This window comes from Oryza sativa, chromosome 5 (assembly GCF_034140825.1).
Source record: "Oryza sativa Japonica Group chromosome 5, ASM3414082v1".
NCBI classification, from domain to species: domain Eukaryota; kingdom Viridiplantae; phylum Streptophyta; class Magnoliopsida; order Poales; family Poaceae; genus Oryza; species Oryza sativa.
In genome coordinates, this window is record NC_089039.1 from 26,267,732 (window position 1) to 26,286,968 (window position 19,237).

Consider the following 19,237-nt stretch of genomic DNA (forward strand, 5'->3'; position numbering starts at 1 on the left):
AGCATATAGTTCTAGCTAGGTCACATAAGTAACATGAGCTAGTCGATTCATTACCCAAGGTTGACAAAGAACAGATATCAAGTAAACATGGCACAAGCGAGCAGATAGGTAAAACCCTGACCCCATGTAATTAGCAAAACATGCATATTTGTTTGCAAACAGTAAAACATTTGTAAATTAGGATCAAAATGCTCAAGGGGAATGTGTGACTTGCCTTGCTTCTCCACTTTGATCTCCCGAACTCTTTTCCTCGCGACCGCGGACTTCCGAAACGACGGAAACTACACGCTGGCACGCAAAACGAGGAAAAACTCTAATAAAAACCAAAGAAACAGTACATAAAAAGTAAACAAACATGTAGAGCTCAATTTTAGATGAATTTTGCAATTTGAATGGCTCAATTCGGAGTTCGAATGAATTAGATATGAATTTTAGAAGTTTTGAGCCATTTAAATGAATTTCTAGAATTAAACTCGATTTATTGCGCAATTATTATTTATTTTTACAAAGGAAATGGTCCTTGCTGACGTCAGCAAGGGGCGGCCGGCGCCGACACGCGGGCCCCACACGTCAGCGAGTCAAAGGGGGAGGGCACACGGTGGACCGCGTCCACCGCGACCTCGGGCGCGCGTCCACCACGTGGACGGCCCAGATCGGCCAAGGCCGATCGGACGGCTTGGGGACAGCCGGGTGGCGCGGCCCGGCCAGCGCTCACACAAAGCGGGCGGCGGCGGCGGCCGGGACCGAAGCGACGGCGGCACACGGGCTGGGCGGCCACCGGCGGCGGCACACGGCGCGCGCAAGCACGGGAGGCGGCCGGCCAAGGGGAGAAAGAGGGAGGGGAGAGGAGTGCTCACCGAGGGCGGCGACGGCGAGACGACCACGGAGAGGCGACCGGCGGCGGAAAGGATGGCGGCGGTCGGCACGGGAGGCGACGAGAACGGCGTTCCGATGACGCCCGACCACGGCGGAGCCACGGCCGAGGGACGGTGGGATGCAGCGAATGCGGTGGAGGCGGTGGCGCGGCGTGAGGTAGATGGGGATGGCGGCAAGAGGCGGCCGACGGAGGGAGGCGAGATGGCGGCAGCGCGAGAGAGGTGGTGCGCGAGGCGGCGATTTTCCGGAGGCGGAGAGGGGAGATGGAGTAGGGGCCGGGGTAGAGCTTGGCACGGCGTTGCCGACGGCGCAAGCGGCGAGGTGCGGCGACGACTAACGTGGCGGCAGCGGCCGGCTGAAGGCGGTGTGTGGCGGTAGTGGCTCGGCCTCGCGATGGGAAGGTGGTTCCGGCGGTGGAGGAGGGAGATGGAGTGGATGCCGGGGTGCGGTGGGGTGCTGTGATGCTATAGGTGGCGGCGGCACAGCGCGGCAGCGACGGGAGCGGCGGTGGCGGGCGGCTGGAGATCGCTGGCGAGCGGCGGCGAAGGGGATCGGCGTGGAGAGCTCGGTAGAGGGCGCGGCGGCTTGGGGAAAATGGGGGAAATGGATGAGGGGAGGCCGGGGATTGTTTTTATAGGGGAGGGGAGGCGGGATCGAGGCCGGACGTGGCGGAATCGGCCGGCGAAGTGGGGCGCCGACGTGGGGTGGTGGAGGGGTTAACCGGCGCCGATTTTCGCGGGGAGAGTGGGGGAAATGGTGGAGGACGTGGAGGGGATCGTGCCCACGTCGTTGGATGCGAGCTCGGGTGCGGGAGGGCGCCGGATTTTGCGGCGACGTGGACGGCTATGGCGGTTGGCGTCGGCCGGCGAGAGGTAGGAGGAGGAGCTGACGGGTGGGACCGCCGGTCCCACCTGTCGGCGAAGGGAGAGAAGGAGGGACGCAAAACAGACTTTTGCGAGCGGGCCAAGGAAGAAGGGAGCCGGCCCGAGAGAGGGAGGAGGCGCGCGGGCCGCGGGAGAGGAAGGAGGGGGAGGAATTTGGGCCGAAAATGGCCCAAAGAGATGAAGGAGGATTTTATTTGTTCTCTTTTTATTTTAATTGATTAAATGATCTTCGTGACTTTAAAACTATTTCTCGAGCTCCGAAAATTCACGGAAAATTCCGGAGAGTACATTAGGGCACAAAGAATATTACAAAATATTCCCGGCCAATGATTTTTAAGGGAAAATTTTAATTCTCCCATTATTTTACTTGATTAAATTGATTTAACTTTTATTTAATTTCTAGAAAATGCATTATTTAATGATTTTTAAACCCGAACGAAAATCGGGGCGTTACATGCGACAGGGCACATTGTTGGTGCAGGTTGGATAGCGGGAGAACATGGGGTTACGATGTTAGGGTGGTCGCAATGCCTTAATTTGGGTGCCTCATTTCCCCCATGGGGCATTGCTGAGAAACATCCATCTCTCCCTTCATGGTGGGATCCTCCAGGTAAAAATCTTGTCTAGGTCTTGGGTGGGCGGGTGGGCGGGCGGGCGGGCGACGTGGCGACGTCACGACCTTCATGGAAGCATATATTGTCTAGGAGATCACATTTTCTATCTTTCTAGTCTCCAATCGATTTGGTCTACGATGGTACTCTAGGATGTCTTCAGGTTATGCGAGGGATGAGTTGATTCTCTTCTTTCTGACTCTCTCCCATAACTACCTTTTTCTTGGGGATGTTCAGAAGCTTGAAGATGATATTTTGTTTAGAGAAGAGTAGGGCGATGCGTTTGTCCCCCCTTTGAAGGGTTGACAACAACAGATCGTGCACAACGGTGGCTAGCTGGTATTAATAATTTGTGTGTATAAGTTGCCAGCATGGGGGGTGGTGTGTTTTTCTTTTTTATTTTCTTAGATTATAGCCTCACAGGATATAATCTTAGGATCTCATCTTTTCGCTTATGCTTATACTTATCAGCCACAATTTTAATTTTTAACCTTAAATTTGAAGTTGATTTTTGAGGTTTTTTTCATCGAAGTTTATTTTTCAGCCTTTGCTTTCAGATCGCTAAGAACACATATATAAAAGTTTTATTCACAAACTACTTTTCGTTTGCGAATATGCCGTATAAGCGAAACGATGGGACCGTTATATTTTTTCCTACTGTATAGATACGAAACTTTGCAATGTCTAGTATGGAGGTTGTTTTGAAAAAAAAAAGGCTGAAGTGATAAACTAGAGTAGTAGAGCCTGAGTTCCAGCTAAGTCGTTGACTAACTCCCAGCAAAGTCAACTACAGGATCATCCATGTGATTTCCTGCTTCTTCTGACTATAAGGTTTATTAGTGCAAATTACACAAAGTGGCTTCTTAGTCCACTCTAAAATCAAACTGAACAGAGGGATTGCCATGGTTACCTACAGTTGTACCATGTTAATTAAATGGCAGAGCCCCACTAATCAGCGTTCATTTGTCTACTTAATTTGTTCTTCTTCGCGACTTTGACCGTGTTCGGTGATGTCCAAGCTGTCCACTGGCCGATGCAGTTAGCGAATTTGTTCAGAGTCAATCTTTGTTGTTTAACACATACTATGTCAAGTCTAATTGCAACTGGTTGGTGGCATGCATGTGCGCACAACGCACGTAGCGGAATGGATCGACCAACAATGGCGGCTCGGTGGTGGCTGCTGCTGCTGCTCGGCCTCGCCGTCGCCGGCGTCGTTCGCGGCCAGGGCGGCGCGCCTGACACGTCCGGTGAGCTTTAAACTTCGATCGCCAACTCGCCGGCATTTTGGACTCGTGTACATGCTGTTCATGCATCGGGAGTACCGCGCAGGCTTCATCAGCATAGACTGCGGCTTGCCGGAGAAGACCAGCTACGTGGACGACGCCACGAAGCTGAAGTTCACCTCCGACGACGCCTTCACCGACGCCGGCACAATCCACAACGTCTCGTCGGAGTTCGCCACGCCGACGACGACCACGGACAGGAGCCTGTACAACGTGCGCAGCTTCCCCGCCGGCGCGCGCAACTGCTACACGGTCCCGTCCGTCGTGCCGGGGTCCAAGTACCTGGTCCGTGCCAAGTTCTTGTACGGCAACTACGACGGCCTCAACAAGCCGCCGGTGTTCGACCTCCACCTCGGGGTCAACTTCTGGCAGACGGTGACCGTGCCATCCGCCGACTGGCTGGGGAACGCCGAGGTCATCGCCGTCGTGCCGGATGATTTCTTGCAGGTCTGCCTGGTGAACACCGGCGCCGGGACGCCGTTCATCTCCGGCCTGGACCTGAGGCCCCTGCCGAGCTCGCTCTACGCGCCCGCCAACGCGACGCAGGGGTTGGTCCTGCTCGACCGGAGGAACTTCGGCGCGAGCGGGAGCACCGTGATCAGGTACCCCGACGACACGTACGACCGCGTGTGGTGGCCGTGGAGCAACCCGCCGGCGGAGTGGTCGGACATCTCCACGGCGGACAAGGTCCAGAACACGATCGCCCCCGTGTTCGACGTGCCGTCCGTCGTGATGCAGACGGCCATCACGACGCGCAACTCCTCCATTCCCATCCAGTTCTCCTGGGACACCAAACCCAATCACGTCTACCCTGATCCCGGGTACAAGTCAATCACTTCTTAAATTTGTCCCAAACTTCACGGCCTAATGAGCAATTAACGACAATTTTTTTTTCAAATTTCAATTGTAATTGCATGCTGAATTCGTAATTAACCCTTGGGTGTCTCTACAAATATAGGTCGATTTTTACCTTGTATGTCACCGAGCTGGAGCTCCTGGCCGGCAATGCCGTTCGCCAGTTCAACGTCACCATCAATGGCGTGATTTGGACCAAAGCCCCATACAAGCCGGTTTATCTGTCCACCGACGCCATGTACAACGGAGATCGACCCTACCGGGGCATCACCCGGTACAACTTTTCTTTGAACGCCGCGGGAAGCTCCACGCTGCCGCCGATACTCAACGCCGCGGAGGCTTTCTCCGTCATCTCCACAGCCGACCTTGCAACAGACGCTCAGGATGGTAAATATTTTTCTTTGTGCGTGATGATCTGATAATTGCGCCTCTTTGTGCTGTGTTACTGAACAAAGATAATGCATGCAGTTTCTGCCATCGGTTGATTGGTACATTTAGTTGTCTTTATTTGTGATTTGTGAATGATCTGATAACTGTGCTCCACTGCTCCTTTGCACTGTCACTGAAACAATGCAGTTTCTGCCATCACTGCAATCAAGGCCAAGTATCAGGTGAACAAGAATTGGACAGGTGACCCATGCGCTCCAAAGACACTGGCTTGGGATGGGTTAACCTGCAGCTATGCCATTTCAACCCCTCCAAGAATCACAGGAGTGTAAGTTTCATTTCAGTTTCTGCACAAACGCAAACAATGCTATTTCAAAAACTCTGCTTTCTAAACCATTGTGCATTTCTACAGAAATATGTCGTATGCCGGTTTAAGTGGCGATATATCATCTTATTTCGCCAATCTAAAAGAAATCAAGAATTTGTAAGTAAGAAGTTTTTAATCCATTTTTACAATGATTTTGGAGTTAAATTTGCACTTTATATGCGCCTATATTTTATTTCAGGGACTTGTCACACAATAACTTGACAGGATCAATTCCTAATGTCATTTCACAGCTACAATTTCTCGCGGTTCTGTAAGCAGTCCGATCCATGTTGACATCTTTCTCTAATAATTTAGTCATACAATTTTATTGCCATAAGTCATAATCACCACTCTAAAATCTCGATGTTCTGTAAGTTCATAAATTTTGAGTAAGCATGTGCCTGTGAAAATCAAATATTGACTTCAACGTTATGTATATGTGATCCAGAGATTTGACAGGAAACCAGCTTAATGGATCAATTCCTTCTAGTCTTCTGAAAAGAAGTCAAGATGGCTCCTTGACCCTAAGGTTTTTCCAATATTTCTTTTGCACTTGATCAAAATTGTTAAACCATCATTCAAAAAACAAATGTTCACCATCTCTTCTTTTTGATAGGTACGGCAATAATCCAAACCTTTGCAGTAACAGCAGTTCATGCCAGCTCCCACAAAAGAAGAGCAACTCTATGCTTGCCGTCTATGTTGCTGTTCCAGTAGTGGTGATAGGAGCAGTTGCAGTGTTCCTGATTTTCTTCATCAGGAAGAAGAAGAACAAATGTGAGCTTTGGCATTAAAGCGCATCAATAATCAAGTAGTACTAATCAACTTCCTACATGTAAATGCAATTAACAGTCGATAATACTGGTTTCATTTTGCCTGGACAGCAAAGGGTGCTGTGAAGCCACAGATTTTGGGGAATGGCGTGCAGTCACACAGTCAGAATGGCAGTGGAGGGAGCCTGCTGGAACTGCACAACCGTCAGTTCACGTACAAGGACTTGGCAGTCATAACGAACAACTTCCAGCGAGTCCTTGGCAAAGGAGGGTTTGGCCCCGTCTACGACGGCTTCTTGAAGGATGGTACTCATGTGGCAGTTAAACTACGGGATGAGTCTTCCAGCCAAGGATATAGTGAGTTCCTGACAGAGGTAATGCTTGATCAAGAATAGTATATCTATACAGCTTTTAAATGATCTAGTGATGATGACAGTGAATATGTTATCCCACTAATGCTTTTTACAATTGGCATATTATATATTCTGATACTATGGAATAGTTCAAACATGTGAATACAGAAATTCATAGCAAAGCATCAGCATTTTGCAAGTGAATGATGAAAACTTTCTTCCGACTCTAGAAGGTGATCTTTTTTTTCCTTGTTCAGGCTCAGACTTTAACGAAAATTCATCACAAGAATCTTGTTGCATTAATCGGTTACTGCAAAGATGAGATACATTTGGCACTTGTGTACGAGCACATGTCAGAAGGAACTCTGGAAGATAAGCTTAGAGGTTTGCTAAGTATTTCATTTGTATATTCTTTTTAACTAAGGAAAGAGACTAAGTCATAGCCTTTGCACAATAAAAGGTACAGAAAACCATTTTTCATAAACAATTAAAACACATATTCCCGAATTTCAATATGAATGATATTTTCTCTTTGGAAGAAAAATACATTTACGATCTTCTGATCGACAGGCAAAGATCGCAAAGGTAGATCTTTAACATGGAGGGAAAGGCTCCGTATCGTATTAGAATCTGCCCAAGGTACACATTCTAGCACAATAGTTCTATGTTAGTATTATTGTATATGGATCATACTGATATTGAGAAATAACAAGAATACCCTTTTTCCCTTTGCAAAAATGTTGCTCACAGGACTAGAGTATCTACACAAGGCATGCAGCCCACGCTTCGTGCATAGGGATGTGAAGTCATCGAACATCTTGCTGAATGCAAATCTTGAGGCCAAGGTTGCCGATTTTGGCCTGACAACGGCTTTTAAATGCGACGGTGACACACATGTATCCACAGTCAGGGTGGTTGGCACATATGGCTACCTTGCACCCGAGTATGCTGATCTTACTATGCATATTACCACGTTCTAGTTGCCTTGATGATTATTGACCAAATAGTACACTTCATAGTGATATGTTTTGTCATGGCACAGGTATGCCACAGCCCTACAAGTTTCAGAGAAGATTGACGTATACAGCTTCGGTGTGGTGTTGCTAGAGGTGATCACAGGACAGCCGCCCATTATAAAGCTCCCGGAACCTACTACTATCATCCAATGGACCCGGCAACGCCTAGCGCGAGGCAACATCGAGGGTGTGGTGGATGTAAACATGCCAGACGACCGCTATGACATCAACTGTATCTGGAAGGTAGCAGATGTGGCTCTGAAATGCACTGCACATGCTCCTGGGCAGCGACCCACAATGACTGACGTGGTGACACAGCTAAAAGAGTGTCTAGAGCTTGAGGAAACCAGCTTTAAAGGCGACACGAGTAGCAGTTATATGTCAGGGAGCAGCATAGACCCAAACTCGAGTTATAACACATATACCACTGAGATGAGCTAGGGCAACACTATTTTGGGATGAAGCATAATCTTAGGGTAGTGCCAACTAGGGACATTGGTCCTGTTGCACGACAAGAAGCCTGCTTTACCCATTTCTATGGGTTCTTACTACATTGATTTGTACGTGTGGTCTTCAATGATGGTCTTATTATTTGGCCTGAGGAAGTACAAAATGTACAAATGATCAGGCTGTTATTGTGTTAAGTTGAAGGTTTGTGAAAAATAAGTGGACATGCATGCATGTTGCTCATAATTTTTTTTAATAATGAAAGCTTTATTAAGACTCAGTCAAATATACCAAAATGATAGCAACTACTCCCTCCGTTTCACAATGTAAGTCATTCTAGCATTTCCCACATTCATATTGATACTAATGAATCTAGACATATATATATCTATCTAGATTTATTAGCATAAATATGAATGTAGAAAATACTAAAATGACTTACATCGTGAAACGGAGGAAGTAAATAGCTTTATTTATGTTGCTCATAAATAGTGCCTACAAGTCAACTCCAACATATGTTCGTGCTATATCTCGTGGTTTCACAGAATTTATATCATATATGCCAACCTAGTGCAACCTAGGCCACTTTGATGCATAATGCCAAAATTTGGGTTAGAACATACTCCCAATTTGTGTTTACATAGTAGACTAATATGCAATATTCTGAATAACGGGGAAACTATGAAATTTGTGGCGTATATGAACTGTGACTTTATTGAGTTATATGGAGAGTATATTTACACTTGGTATTTCAATGCACAAAAGAAGACATCAGAGATGGATATAGTAAAATTTTAAATAATTGTAGGGATGTTTATGCCAGTTGTTAAATACTTGTCACAACAGCTTGCAACGCTTACTCTTTTTTATTCCTTCTATCCTTTGAATTTCTCTGTTCTATTTTCCTCGATTTCTTTCTTCTCCCCTTCTTTTATGGCCATTTTTTTTTTGTGACCACATGTCCACATTCCCTGCCCCTGTACTCATTTTTAATTAATTGTTGTAACTCTAACGGGATCTTCAAAATAAGAGTAATTTTAAATAGGGTTGTTCATCATTATTTTTGCGGGTTCATTAAGAAAATGTCAACCTTGTAATGTTAATATGCTTAGTTCATTCCACTGCCTTGATTAGTGGGGCAGCAGTACCTTGTTATGCCTATATACGTTCTAAAGTATACAATCCACGAAGGCACGAACATCACTTTTCCTGGAACAATTAATATCACTATGTGACACCTTCTTCTTGTGTACTACTGCTACATTATATGCTTCGCCTCAAAAATGGAGAGGAAACGAGAAGAATATACATTCCACTATACCATGGACAGAGATCTTTCAAAAGAATTATATAGCGAAGTGGCTAGCAGCTGACGAGCTGTCATCGTTGTCAACTCGCTGACGATTAACTCAGCTCTCATTGTTGTCAACTCGCTGACTATTCCTCTCTTAGTTGGCATGGCGTCGCGGTCCCACAAAGAGGCGGCCAAACAGGATCGTGCTATCCCCCAAATTATCTCTGTTGCTTGTTTAGTTAAAGGCTGGCTATATATGATTGGGGCACCTATAGTCTTATTATGTATATGATCTCTAGTAGTAGTAGTAGCTAGCTGCATGCTTGCTCGGATGCTCTTTGGAGCAATCAACAGCGAGAGCAATGGCCGCGCGATCATGGTTGTTTATCCTCTGCCTTGCCGTGGCCGACGCCGGCGTACTTCAAACTAGTGCGCAGCCTGACCTCAAAGGTATATGCTCCACTCTTCGTCCGCCCTCTTGATCTGCACGCTCGCACATGTGCACAGTTTAGATAGGCAAGCTAGCGAATGACGATTTGATGAGCATTATTCATAGCTCAGAGTTTGCATTGCAGGTTTCATCAGCATAGACTGTGGCCTTGAAGGGAAGACAGGCTACCTGGACGACAAGACCAACCTGTCCTATGTCCCGGACGACGGCTTCACCGACGCGGGCACAAACCACAACATCTCGGTCGAATTCATGACACCGTTAATCTCCAGACGGAACTACAACCTGCGCAGCTTCCCAGACGGCGAGCGCAACTGCTACACGCTCCGGTCGTTGACGGCCGGGCTCAAGTACCTCATCCGCGCCGCCTTCGTGTACGGCAACTACGACGGCCTCAAGAAGCCCCCCGTATTTGACCTCTACATCGGCGTCAACTTCTTGACGATGGTGAACATCACGGGGCTCGACGGTGCGGCGCTGGAGGAGGCCATCGTCGTCGTGCCGGATGACTTCGTGCAGGTCTGCCTGGTGAACACCGGCACCGGGACACCGTTCATCTCCGGCTTGGACCTGAGGCCTCTCAAGAGCACGCTCTACCCGCAGGTGACCGAGACGCAGGGCCTGTCCTTGTTCGGTCGCTGGAACTTTGGCCCGACTAGTAATACCGAAATCATCAGGTATCGATCTGAGTGTTTTTTTTAAAAAAAAGTAGGTATCGATCTGAGTTGATCAGATAAATAGTCAACCCAAGATGCTGAATCCTTATACGTGCAGTGAATCAACGTACTGATTCGATTGTGACTAGGTACCCCGACGATCCACACGACAGAGAATGGGTGCCTTGGATCAATCCCTTCGACTGGACCGTGATATCAACGACGACGATGGTGCAAAACATAGAAAATGACATATTCGAGGCGCCGTCGCGGGTGATGCAGACGGCGATTACGCCGCGGAACGCCTCTGGTAACATTGAGTTCGCTTGGGATGCCTACACGCAGCCGAAGGATCCGACGCCGGGGTACATCGCCAACTTCTACTTCACGGAGGTGCAGCTCCTCCCCAGCAACGCCTTGCGCCAGTTCTACATCAACCTCAACGGCAGGTTGGTGTATAATGAGAGCTACACGCCGTTGTACCTCTATGCTGACTTAATCTACGAGAAAAAACCCTTCCTACGATACCCCGAGTACAACATCTCCATCAACGCCACCTCCAACTCGACGCTGCCACCGATCATCAACGCCATCGAGGTGTTCTCCGTAATGCCCACAATCAATGTCGCCACGGATTCCGAGGACGGTACGTGCACATATATGTACTCTTTCAGTGACGGATCATTAAATTTTCGAGCAAACTTAATAATAATAGATACACGCTAATCTAATACTAAAAGTCCATCAAATTTTCTCTGAACACTCTCACGCCGTCACGTGACGCTTTAATTAATTGGAGAAAATTAAAAAATAATCTGAGAAAAAATATATCCCTCGATCTTTCACTTAAATCGGGTCTAATATTATAAACCGTTAGATTAGATTAATCTTAAAACAAACCAAAAGGCGACTACAATTCCACCTCTCCATCCATTATGTTCCATAGGTACGTGCATACGTTAGTACACAACCTTTATATTTTTTTTATATACTAGAAAAGATGCCTGTGTGTTGCAACGGGTAAACTAAAAAAATATTAGATGATTAGGATTTAGTTTTTCATGATATGAGCCCTTCAAAAAAATATATCCTTAGAAATAAAAAAAAAGTTGTAAAAAAAGGGGAAAAAGGCCCATTAGACCCTATCGGCCTGCTATTGCGCGCCCGGACTATGAAGCGTGCATGGCCCAGTAGTGTTGCGGCCCGATATGGAGGCCGGCTCGACACGGGATCTATATGAGCCATTCGGTTTGATGGACGGCTTGGATCGATTCTAAATCCATCAAAACCCTAACCCTAATCACACCTTCCCCTCCCATCCCCCCACCGTTAGCTCCTCCCCTCCTGGCAGCGCCTCTCCCCCTCCCCTCCCCTCTCCCGACCAGTGGCGCCGCTCCTCCTCCGCCGCCCCCTCTCCTCCTCCCCTCACCGGCGTCGCCAGTCCCTCTCTTCCTCTCCCTCCTATCTCGCCGACACGGCACGAAGACAACGAAGGCACAACTCCATTCGCGAGCGGAAAAGAAGAGAGAGGGGTGGAGTGCGGTAGCTTCCCGCGGTGGATTTGACGGCGACGACGATGCCGGTGGCGCCGGCTTCCCGCGTCGGATCCGACGGTGGTGGTGGCTTCCCGCGCCGGATCCGATGGCGATGACGGTGTGAGCGGCTTCAGCGACGTTTTTATTTTATTTTTCCTATTTCGCTTGATTGTCCTATTGGATTTTGTATCTATGTCTGTGATAAATTTTCGCTAGATCGCTCGGGCATTTGGTTGTTGATGCGGACTCTAGATGATTTTCTTTTGGTCTTCGACTCTCATCTCGAACGTTGCGGAACGACTAGGATTTTTTTTGGAGGGGGGGAGGGGTGGACGGACGAAAAATGAGTGCATTGACGGATGAGGAGACGATCGAAAAGTTACGAATATTTTAATTAGTTGATATATAGTTGAGATAACAACAACAACAACAACAACAACAACAACAACAACAACAACAACAACAACAACAACAACAACAACAATTAGTGATAATAAATTTTAAATAAAAGTTACTTTACAAACATAGAATATATCAGCATATAACTCTTTACATGTAGAAATAAATGAATTAGCTCTACAATATTTGAAAATAAACTTTACACCATTATATTATATTATGTACCTATTATTTTAAAATATTTTTAATAAGAATATTTATCCATCGATTTTCACATAAACCAATGGACCTACTATTTAGACCATTAGATCTATCTTTTGTTTAAAAAAAAGTCTTGGAAGACCTCTCTCTGGACATCTGCACAATGCACATGTGTATCTTTGCCGTCGAGACGTATGATGAAATGTCATACCTAAGGCAGCTAAGGTGATCATGACCACTGCAAGTCTACAACGCTACTGCTTTTGCCGAGGCGAAGATGTATCAAATCATCAATGGATAGTTATTGTTTTTTTAGTAACTTAAAAACAAATCAAAGATGTAATGTAGCAAGAAGAAGAATCAAGCACCGCGAGTTTAATATAATTAATTTCTCTCTACACGTATATAAACGGGGTGAAGCTAGAAAAAAAACATGTGTCGCATACATATATATATCACACATGCAATAACCTATTTACATGTGTTAATTAAGAACATGCTTTGGGAAAAAGAATTTTGGACGTTGCGCCCTATACACGAGGGAGTAGAAGCATGGCGTTGCCCCTTATGTAAAATAAATAAGTAGATAAATTTTGATAAAATATGGTCTATAGGACTATCACAAGATGATGGGTGAATAGAGGATACCACCGAGCAATGAGCGGGCCGAAACTAATGACAAATAGTTTACATCTATATATGACCGAGTGATGCTATGATGTGTCAGTTGTACGAAGAGTGTTTCTTTGATTATGAATATGTGCTTATTTGAATTTTAAAAAAATAGGCAAAAAAATTTCTTTTGTTAAGTAGTCATGGTTGCATTTACAAAGTTTCATTCATTATGGTGACATAAATCATATTGAATTTAATGATTATAATTTACATGCATGACAAAACTATATTCTTATATAACCGTATTACATGGTAGAAATAAACTTTACTATAAAACACTTCAAAATTTATGAGTAAACTGCACATACTAATTAAATTTATATAGTTATGGTTTTATTTCAAATAAATATTGTTTCAAACAAAATAACCTAACATGCGAAAAAGAAGAAATTAACTTCAAACTGATATTTTGCACTACCAAGCTAAGCAATTGTGTAGGTGTTTGTGTGCACCAAAACCCTTTAAAGTTATATAAAACTATGGAGAAAATATTGTTGAATTTATATAGAGGGAAAAATCCAACTTTTAATCTATCTTTAATTTGTTTGTCACACGTGCCTTCATGAGGCGATTTAATCACAAAAACTTTGAGTTTGCTGATCTCGTAATTTTTGTTTGTAGCCATATTTACATGGTATGTGCACAAAATGGTATGCATGATAATTAGCTTGCGGTTGTTTAATATTTACTCGATACAAAAGTTGTATGAACTTAATTCATCTTCTATTCAAAAGTCGATGAATGGTTTTTGAGATATGTTAAAAAAATAGATCCCCTTTAGTATGCTATCTATTAGACAATCTCTGAACAAACTAAAATGTTACCTTTCAACAATATAAATGCTCGCACATAGGCGCGAGCCACCTTTCTAGTTCATATATCTCTATAAATTATTTACTATTGACATGAACATATGTGGTGTAGTGAGGCTTATACTTTTCTAGTTTGCTGGCTAATATGGTTTTCATTAGTTTGTATATGGTTTTGATTAGCTAATTTGGTAAACAACTAAGGAGTACTTAGTACTTCCTCCGTTTCACAATGTAAGTCATGCGCATCTAGATTCATTAACATCAATATGAATGTGGGAAATGCTACAATGACTTACATTGTGAAACGGGGGGAGTAGTATTCAACCAGTTGCATGCAACAGAGTCCATGCACCTTCCCGGGAGTCCATGCACCTGCCCATTGTGGCCAGGCCTCGGCTCTGCTGCTGTTTTCTTCTAAGGTCATCTCCAGTCCTAAGTTCGATATGCACCGCTAATAGAAACGAAGTTCAAATTGGTTCGGTAGTTCTAGCGTTAGCATCGATTTGCCAGGACCACGTAAAATCAGCCATATCATTTCTTCCTCATGCAAACTGATGAAGAAATGGCTTTTTTAATCGGCTAAATCGACTCCTCGACTGAGAGTTTCCTCTCTAACAAATAGCAGCCACATCTCACGGTGTATTTGGTTCGGGTTTTTTTCTTTTTTGCCGCATGCACGCGTCGACACAACTTCACGCTAGAGATGCCCTAAAAGAATGTAATGGTGGTGTCAGCGGATTTGCCACACCACATATTGTTTTATATAGTTTTACCAGCTACACCTCACCAACTCTTTTATATATCTTTTACAAACCACTCCTTGATGTACTTTCAAATTACAAAATCGTCTTTCTGCATATTATGGTTATATGTTATTTATCTCTAAAATACAAGTTTATTGTGCAAAGACATCCTCAGGGATGAGTTGTTCTAAAAACCTCACAATATTTATTCCCAACAATACTAATTCATATTTATCTATAGCAAGACATAGGTATTTAGCTAGTAGGAGTATAAGAATAAGTGAGATCGACAGGATGATGGTTAATGTGTATTACTGAAAACATTGGGCGCATTTAACAGCCTCTGCCATGATGGCTATCAAGGTAAAGTATCAGGTGAAGAAGAACTGGATGGGTGATCCGTGTGTTCCGAAGACACTTGCTTGGGATAGTTTGACCTGCAGCTATTCCACTTCCATCCGTCCAAGAATCACTAGCCTGTAAGTAGTTCACATCTATATAGACTTGTCTTCACCACAAAGATAAATGAGAAAAAAATAAAGCAGAATGCACTGATTAAATGTACAATGAAATTGATATAGATATATTTGCTCCATGCAGAAATCTGTCCTCAAGTGATCTAAGGGGTGATATATCGTCTTCCTTCGCGAATCTCAAGGGAGTCCAATACTTGTATGTTCTAAGCTCTTTATAAGCTTTTTTTGGAGGGGATTTCTGTCATAAATATATATGGGGGAAAAACTGGGTCCATGTTTTGCAGGAATTTGTCAAACAACAATTTGACAGGCTCAATTCCAGATGCCCTTTCACAATTACCTCTATTGTCAGTCTTGTAAGTAAAACATCAAGATTTGCCTAATTCCAATTTTTATAGCACCTTTTGTTGTCTCGTACTAATACTATATGATTTTGTTTAGAGATTTGGCAGGAAACCAGCTCAGTGGATCAATTCCATCTGGACTTCTCAAAAGAATTCAAGATGGCTCCCTAGATCTAAGGTCAGCACAACCCGTCTCCCAATAATTAACACACCAACCACGACAAAAACATAGTGCAAATATTTATCTTATCTTTGAGCTTCTTTGAGGTCCTTGGGAAGTACTAAGATGCACTTAAAAACTCTTCATTTTTTGGTAGAGACGGAAATAATCCAAACTTATACACCAATGGCAATTCATGCAAGCTTGTGAAAAGGAACAACAAGTTAGTGATCTACATAGTTGTTCCCATAGTTCTGGTTATGGTGATAGTACCAATATATCTAATACTCTTTTACCTGAAAAGAAAAAGGCTAGGTGAGGCTTTCTACAAATACATCACTCATGTGGTTTATTAATAGCTAAGCATATCCACAAACAAAACTAACCCATTTCATATGCATCCTTTGCATATCAAGGACCAAGGAGCAATTCCACAGAACCACAAAATGAGAAGGCAGAGTATGCTTCGAAAAATCGTGGCCACATGCATAGTTCATCACTACAGCTTGAGAACCGTCGGTTCACATACCGGGAACTAGAGATGATGACAGACAACTTCCAGCTAGAGCTTGGAAGGGGAGGGTTTGGGTGTGTCTATGATGGGTTTTTGGAGGATCACACTCGAGTGGCAGTCAAGTTGATGTTTAAAAACTCTAAGCAAGGAGACAAGGAGTTCCTTGGAGAGGTATATGTTGTTCTCTTTTGACTAATTGTTGATCTTTCTAGAGTGAAAATTGAAAGTTGCAACCGATCACTTAGGCACAGATTTTAACCCGGATTCATCACAAGAATCTTGTTTCCATGATTGGATACTGCAAGGATGGGGATAACATGGCACTTGTTTATGAGTACATGTCAGAAGGAACTCTACAAGAACACATTGCAGTACCTAAAATATTTAGATTCTACGTGCATGGTATGGTACAACAGCTCCAAAATTGACCCAAAAAAAGAATGATAATGATAATGATAATGATAAGCCATTGATATTTTACTTTTATTTATCTCTAGATCATTTGAAATGCTTTTGGTTGATATGATACACTTCATTTACTTTGCCTGCAATAGAAGAAAACAGCAGGAGAAGATTCTTACCCTGGAGACGGCGGCTCCAGATCGCTCTAGAATCTGCTCAAGGCAAGTAATGCTAAACCTAATGCTGCTATTGCTTTTCTTGGAGACTTGATTTTGCTAAAAAAGTGAATATTGACATCGTGATGTGTAGGGCTAGAGTATCTACACAAAGGTTGCAATCCACCTCTCATCCATAGGGATGTGAAGGCAACCAACATTCTATTGAATGCGATGTTGGAGGCGAAGATTGCTGATTTCGGTTTGTCCAAGGCTTTTAATCGCAACAATGACACTCATGTTTCCACAAACACACTTGCTGGCACACCTGGATACGTTGATCCAGAGTTCGTAATCCCATCTACCTTATTTAATTTGGTCTTCCAAATACCACTTATAGTTTTTCTATTGTTTTTCTAGTGCAAGTACTAATATGCATTACATTGGCTAAACATGTAGGTACTTAATGACAATGCAACCCACAACCAAGAGTGATGTTTATAGCTTCGGTGTTGTGTTGTTGGAGTTGGTCACAGGGAAGCCAGCCCTACTACGGGACCTAGATAACACTAGCATTATCCAATGGGTACAGCAGCACCTGGCACGAGGCAACATCGAGGATGTGGTGGATGCACGCATGCATGGAGACCATGACATTAACAGTGTGTGGAAGGTTGTGGACATCGCACTCAAGTGCACCATGCAGGAGTCTATACATCGACCCACAATGACTGGCGTGGTGGCAATGTTGCAAGAGTGCATTGAACTTGAAAATAGACATCTGAAAGACTACGCGGCCAATAGTGAAAACCACAACTCAAGTTATAATACATACGGTGTTGACCAATCCACTAATGTGATCCAGAGTAATGATGCGTTTGAAGTTGGGCATAACATTGCAAGGGTCCCAACAATGGCCACTGGTCCTGTTGCACGATGAAGTTACTTTGTTTTCTTATTTGTCCCAAATGCCAATTGTTTTTTACGGATATGTATTGGCCTTACGTGTGCTACATTGGCAAGAAATATAAAGTATTTCCATTATAAAAAGTTGTGTTTACCATGTTTTTGTCATATGGAGTTCTACAAGTTTCCTCGTGAAGTTATTTTTAAGAGCAAGTGCAGATTTAAGGCTTTTGATTATAACATGTCCAATTAAGATGTTCGAGCATTTAACATGTCCAATTTAAGGCTTTTGATTATAACATGAATCTATAATGTGTTTTCTATTTATCCCATATCTACTAACAAATTGCCCGTGTGTTGCAACGGAATAAACAAAAACGAAGATTGCAATAGGTAGGGACAAGTTAGATTTGCGAGGCAAGTGTGGGATATAGGGTTTTGTTTAGTCTCATCAATGGATATTTTTTTGTCAAAATTCAGCAATGCAGTGATGAGTGTATGATGGAAGATGTCAAACTATCGAACCAATTACAGACTTTGAATCGGGATGACAGACAAAACATAGTGTAAACAAATAAATGCTATACCTTTTATATGTAGTATTTGTATAACAGATAGTGTTGGCTCGCATAGTAGTTGGCTATTGTGTTTCGGTCACTTTAACCTGATTGTCATAGTCACTTCAGCCTAAATACCAGAAGAAAATCATATGTTGTAATCACTAAAACATAATCAGACACGGTCTTATATAGTTACACGAGATACACACCTAGATACGTTGCACACCAGGATACTAGCCTATTAGAATTTCCACGTGATGAAAGTCTTAAATAAGGCCAGATTCGGACATTAATAGGTATATGGTTCCACGACACACCACAAATAGTGTATCACTCCTTAATATACATGGTGTATATGATTCCTAAATAATTTGAACATATCATTCAGCGAAACGTTACTAAAGAGACAATTCCAACTCCAATCTTGAAGTCTTTGATGCTGAATAGGAAGATACAACATAAATTATGAAAGTATATAACACTCCAAGGTAAAGTTAGCATAATATATGACATATTTCGGTGTGTTTCACATTTCAAGTCTACTACCTGCTAAGCGCTAACCACTAGGAACATTGCTAAGCTCGCAATGCATTGCATACCTTGCCGAATAACACTTGCCGACCGGGCCAGGCTGCCGAAGAACGAGTTTTCTCCCTGACCACCTGAATCAGGCAAGACGTCGTCTAGCAGCCCATCACCGTGGCTGACACGATCCAATTGTTGAATGTTCTTGGTCATCATCTTACTACGGGTAGTCCTCGTCTCCTCAGTGTCCCTAGAGCATCGTCATTCTTCAGGCCGGAGCCGAATCAGGAGTGGAAATCATCGTCATCATTCGTCGTTGCCCCCATCATCGTAGTCTCGCCGATCTAGTCCAGATCTAATGCCCCAGGGCTCGGTGCAGCTAGATCCAAGGGGAGGCGGTGGTTCTCGGGGTCGCATGACTCTTATGTGATCGGCGGTCAGCCAGCGACACGCAGGAACGCCAGAACTGGATTCGGCCACACGGGAAAAGGGAGAGAGAGGCGGACTCAGTCACTCAGAATTGGAGGCAACAGACATGGGCCGGGAGGAAACGTGAGTGATCGATGCGATGAAGACG

At 44.1% G+C, this 19,237-nt stretch overlaps 2 protein-coding genes across 2 annotated transcripts; both read left to right on the top strand.

Annotated features, from left to right (window-relative positions):
* Positions 1-3,471: 3,471 nt before the first annotated feature.
* Positions 3,472-8,082, top strand: LOC4339376 (senescence-induced receptor-like serine/threonine-protein kinase). Its single transcript, XM_015782860.3, has 13 exons — positions 3,472-3,618; positions 3,701-4,475; positions 4,613-4,896; positions 5,086-5,224; positions 5,309-5,380; positions 5,463-5,534; positions 5,712-5,792; positions 5,880-6,040; positions 6,148-6,410; positions 6,647-6,773; positions 6,960-7,028; positions 7,140-7,332; positions 7,432-8,082. The coding sequence occupies exons 1-13, from the start codon at positions 3,516-3,518 to the stop codon at positions 7,844-7,846; spliced, it is 2,754 nt and encodes a 917-aa protein (XP_015638346.3). The 5' UTR covers positions 3,472-3,515; the 3' UTR covers positions 7,847-8,082.
* Positions 8,083-9,487: 1,405 nt separating this feature from the next.
* LOC4339378 (putative leucine-rich repeat receptor-like protein kinase At2g19210) lies at positions 9,488-17,609 on the top strand. The gene is made up of 13 exons (XM_026025324.2): positions 9,488-9,596; positions 9,722-10,274; positions 10,403-10,899; positions 14,959-15,097; positions 15,219-15,290; positions 15,379-15,450; positions 15,536-15,616; positions 15,756-15,913; positions 16,015-16,283; positions 16,358-16,514; positions 16,670-16,735; positions 16,824-17,016; positions 17,129-17,609. Exons 1-13 carry the CDS (start codon positions 9,509-9,511, stop codon positions 17,607-17,609), a joined length of 2,826 nt encoding a protein of 941 aa, XP_025881109.2. The 5' UTR covers positions 9,488-9,508.
* The last annotated feature ends 1,628 nt before the right edge of the window (positions 17,610-19,237 follow it).

Coding starts and splice junctions, on each gene's coding strand:
- LOC4339376 (XM_015782860.3), top strand. CDS start 3,516: ATGGATCGACCAACAATGGCGGCTCGGTGGTGGCTGCTGCTGCTGCTC. Junction 4,476..4,612: donor CACGTCTACCCTGATCCCGG/GTACAAGTCAAT, acceptor CTACAAATATAG/GTCGATTTTTACCTTGTATG. Junction 7,029..7,139: donor CGTATTAGAATCTGCCCAAG/GTACACATTCTA, acceptor TGTTGCTCACAG/GACTAGAGTATCTACACAAG.
- LOC4339378 (XM_026025324.2), top strand. CDS start 9,509: ATGGCCGCGCGATCATGGTTGTTTATCCTCTGCCTTGCCGTGGCCGAC. Junction 16,284..16,357: donor ACAAGGAGTTCCTTGGAGAG/GTATATGTTGTT, acceptor CCGATCACTTAG/GCACAGATTTTAACCCGGAT. Junction 16,736..16,823: donor CGCTCTAGAATCTGCTCAAG/GCAAGTAATGCT, acceptor CGTGATGTGTAG/GGCTAGAGTATCTACACAAA.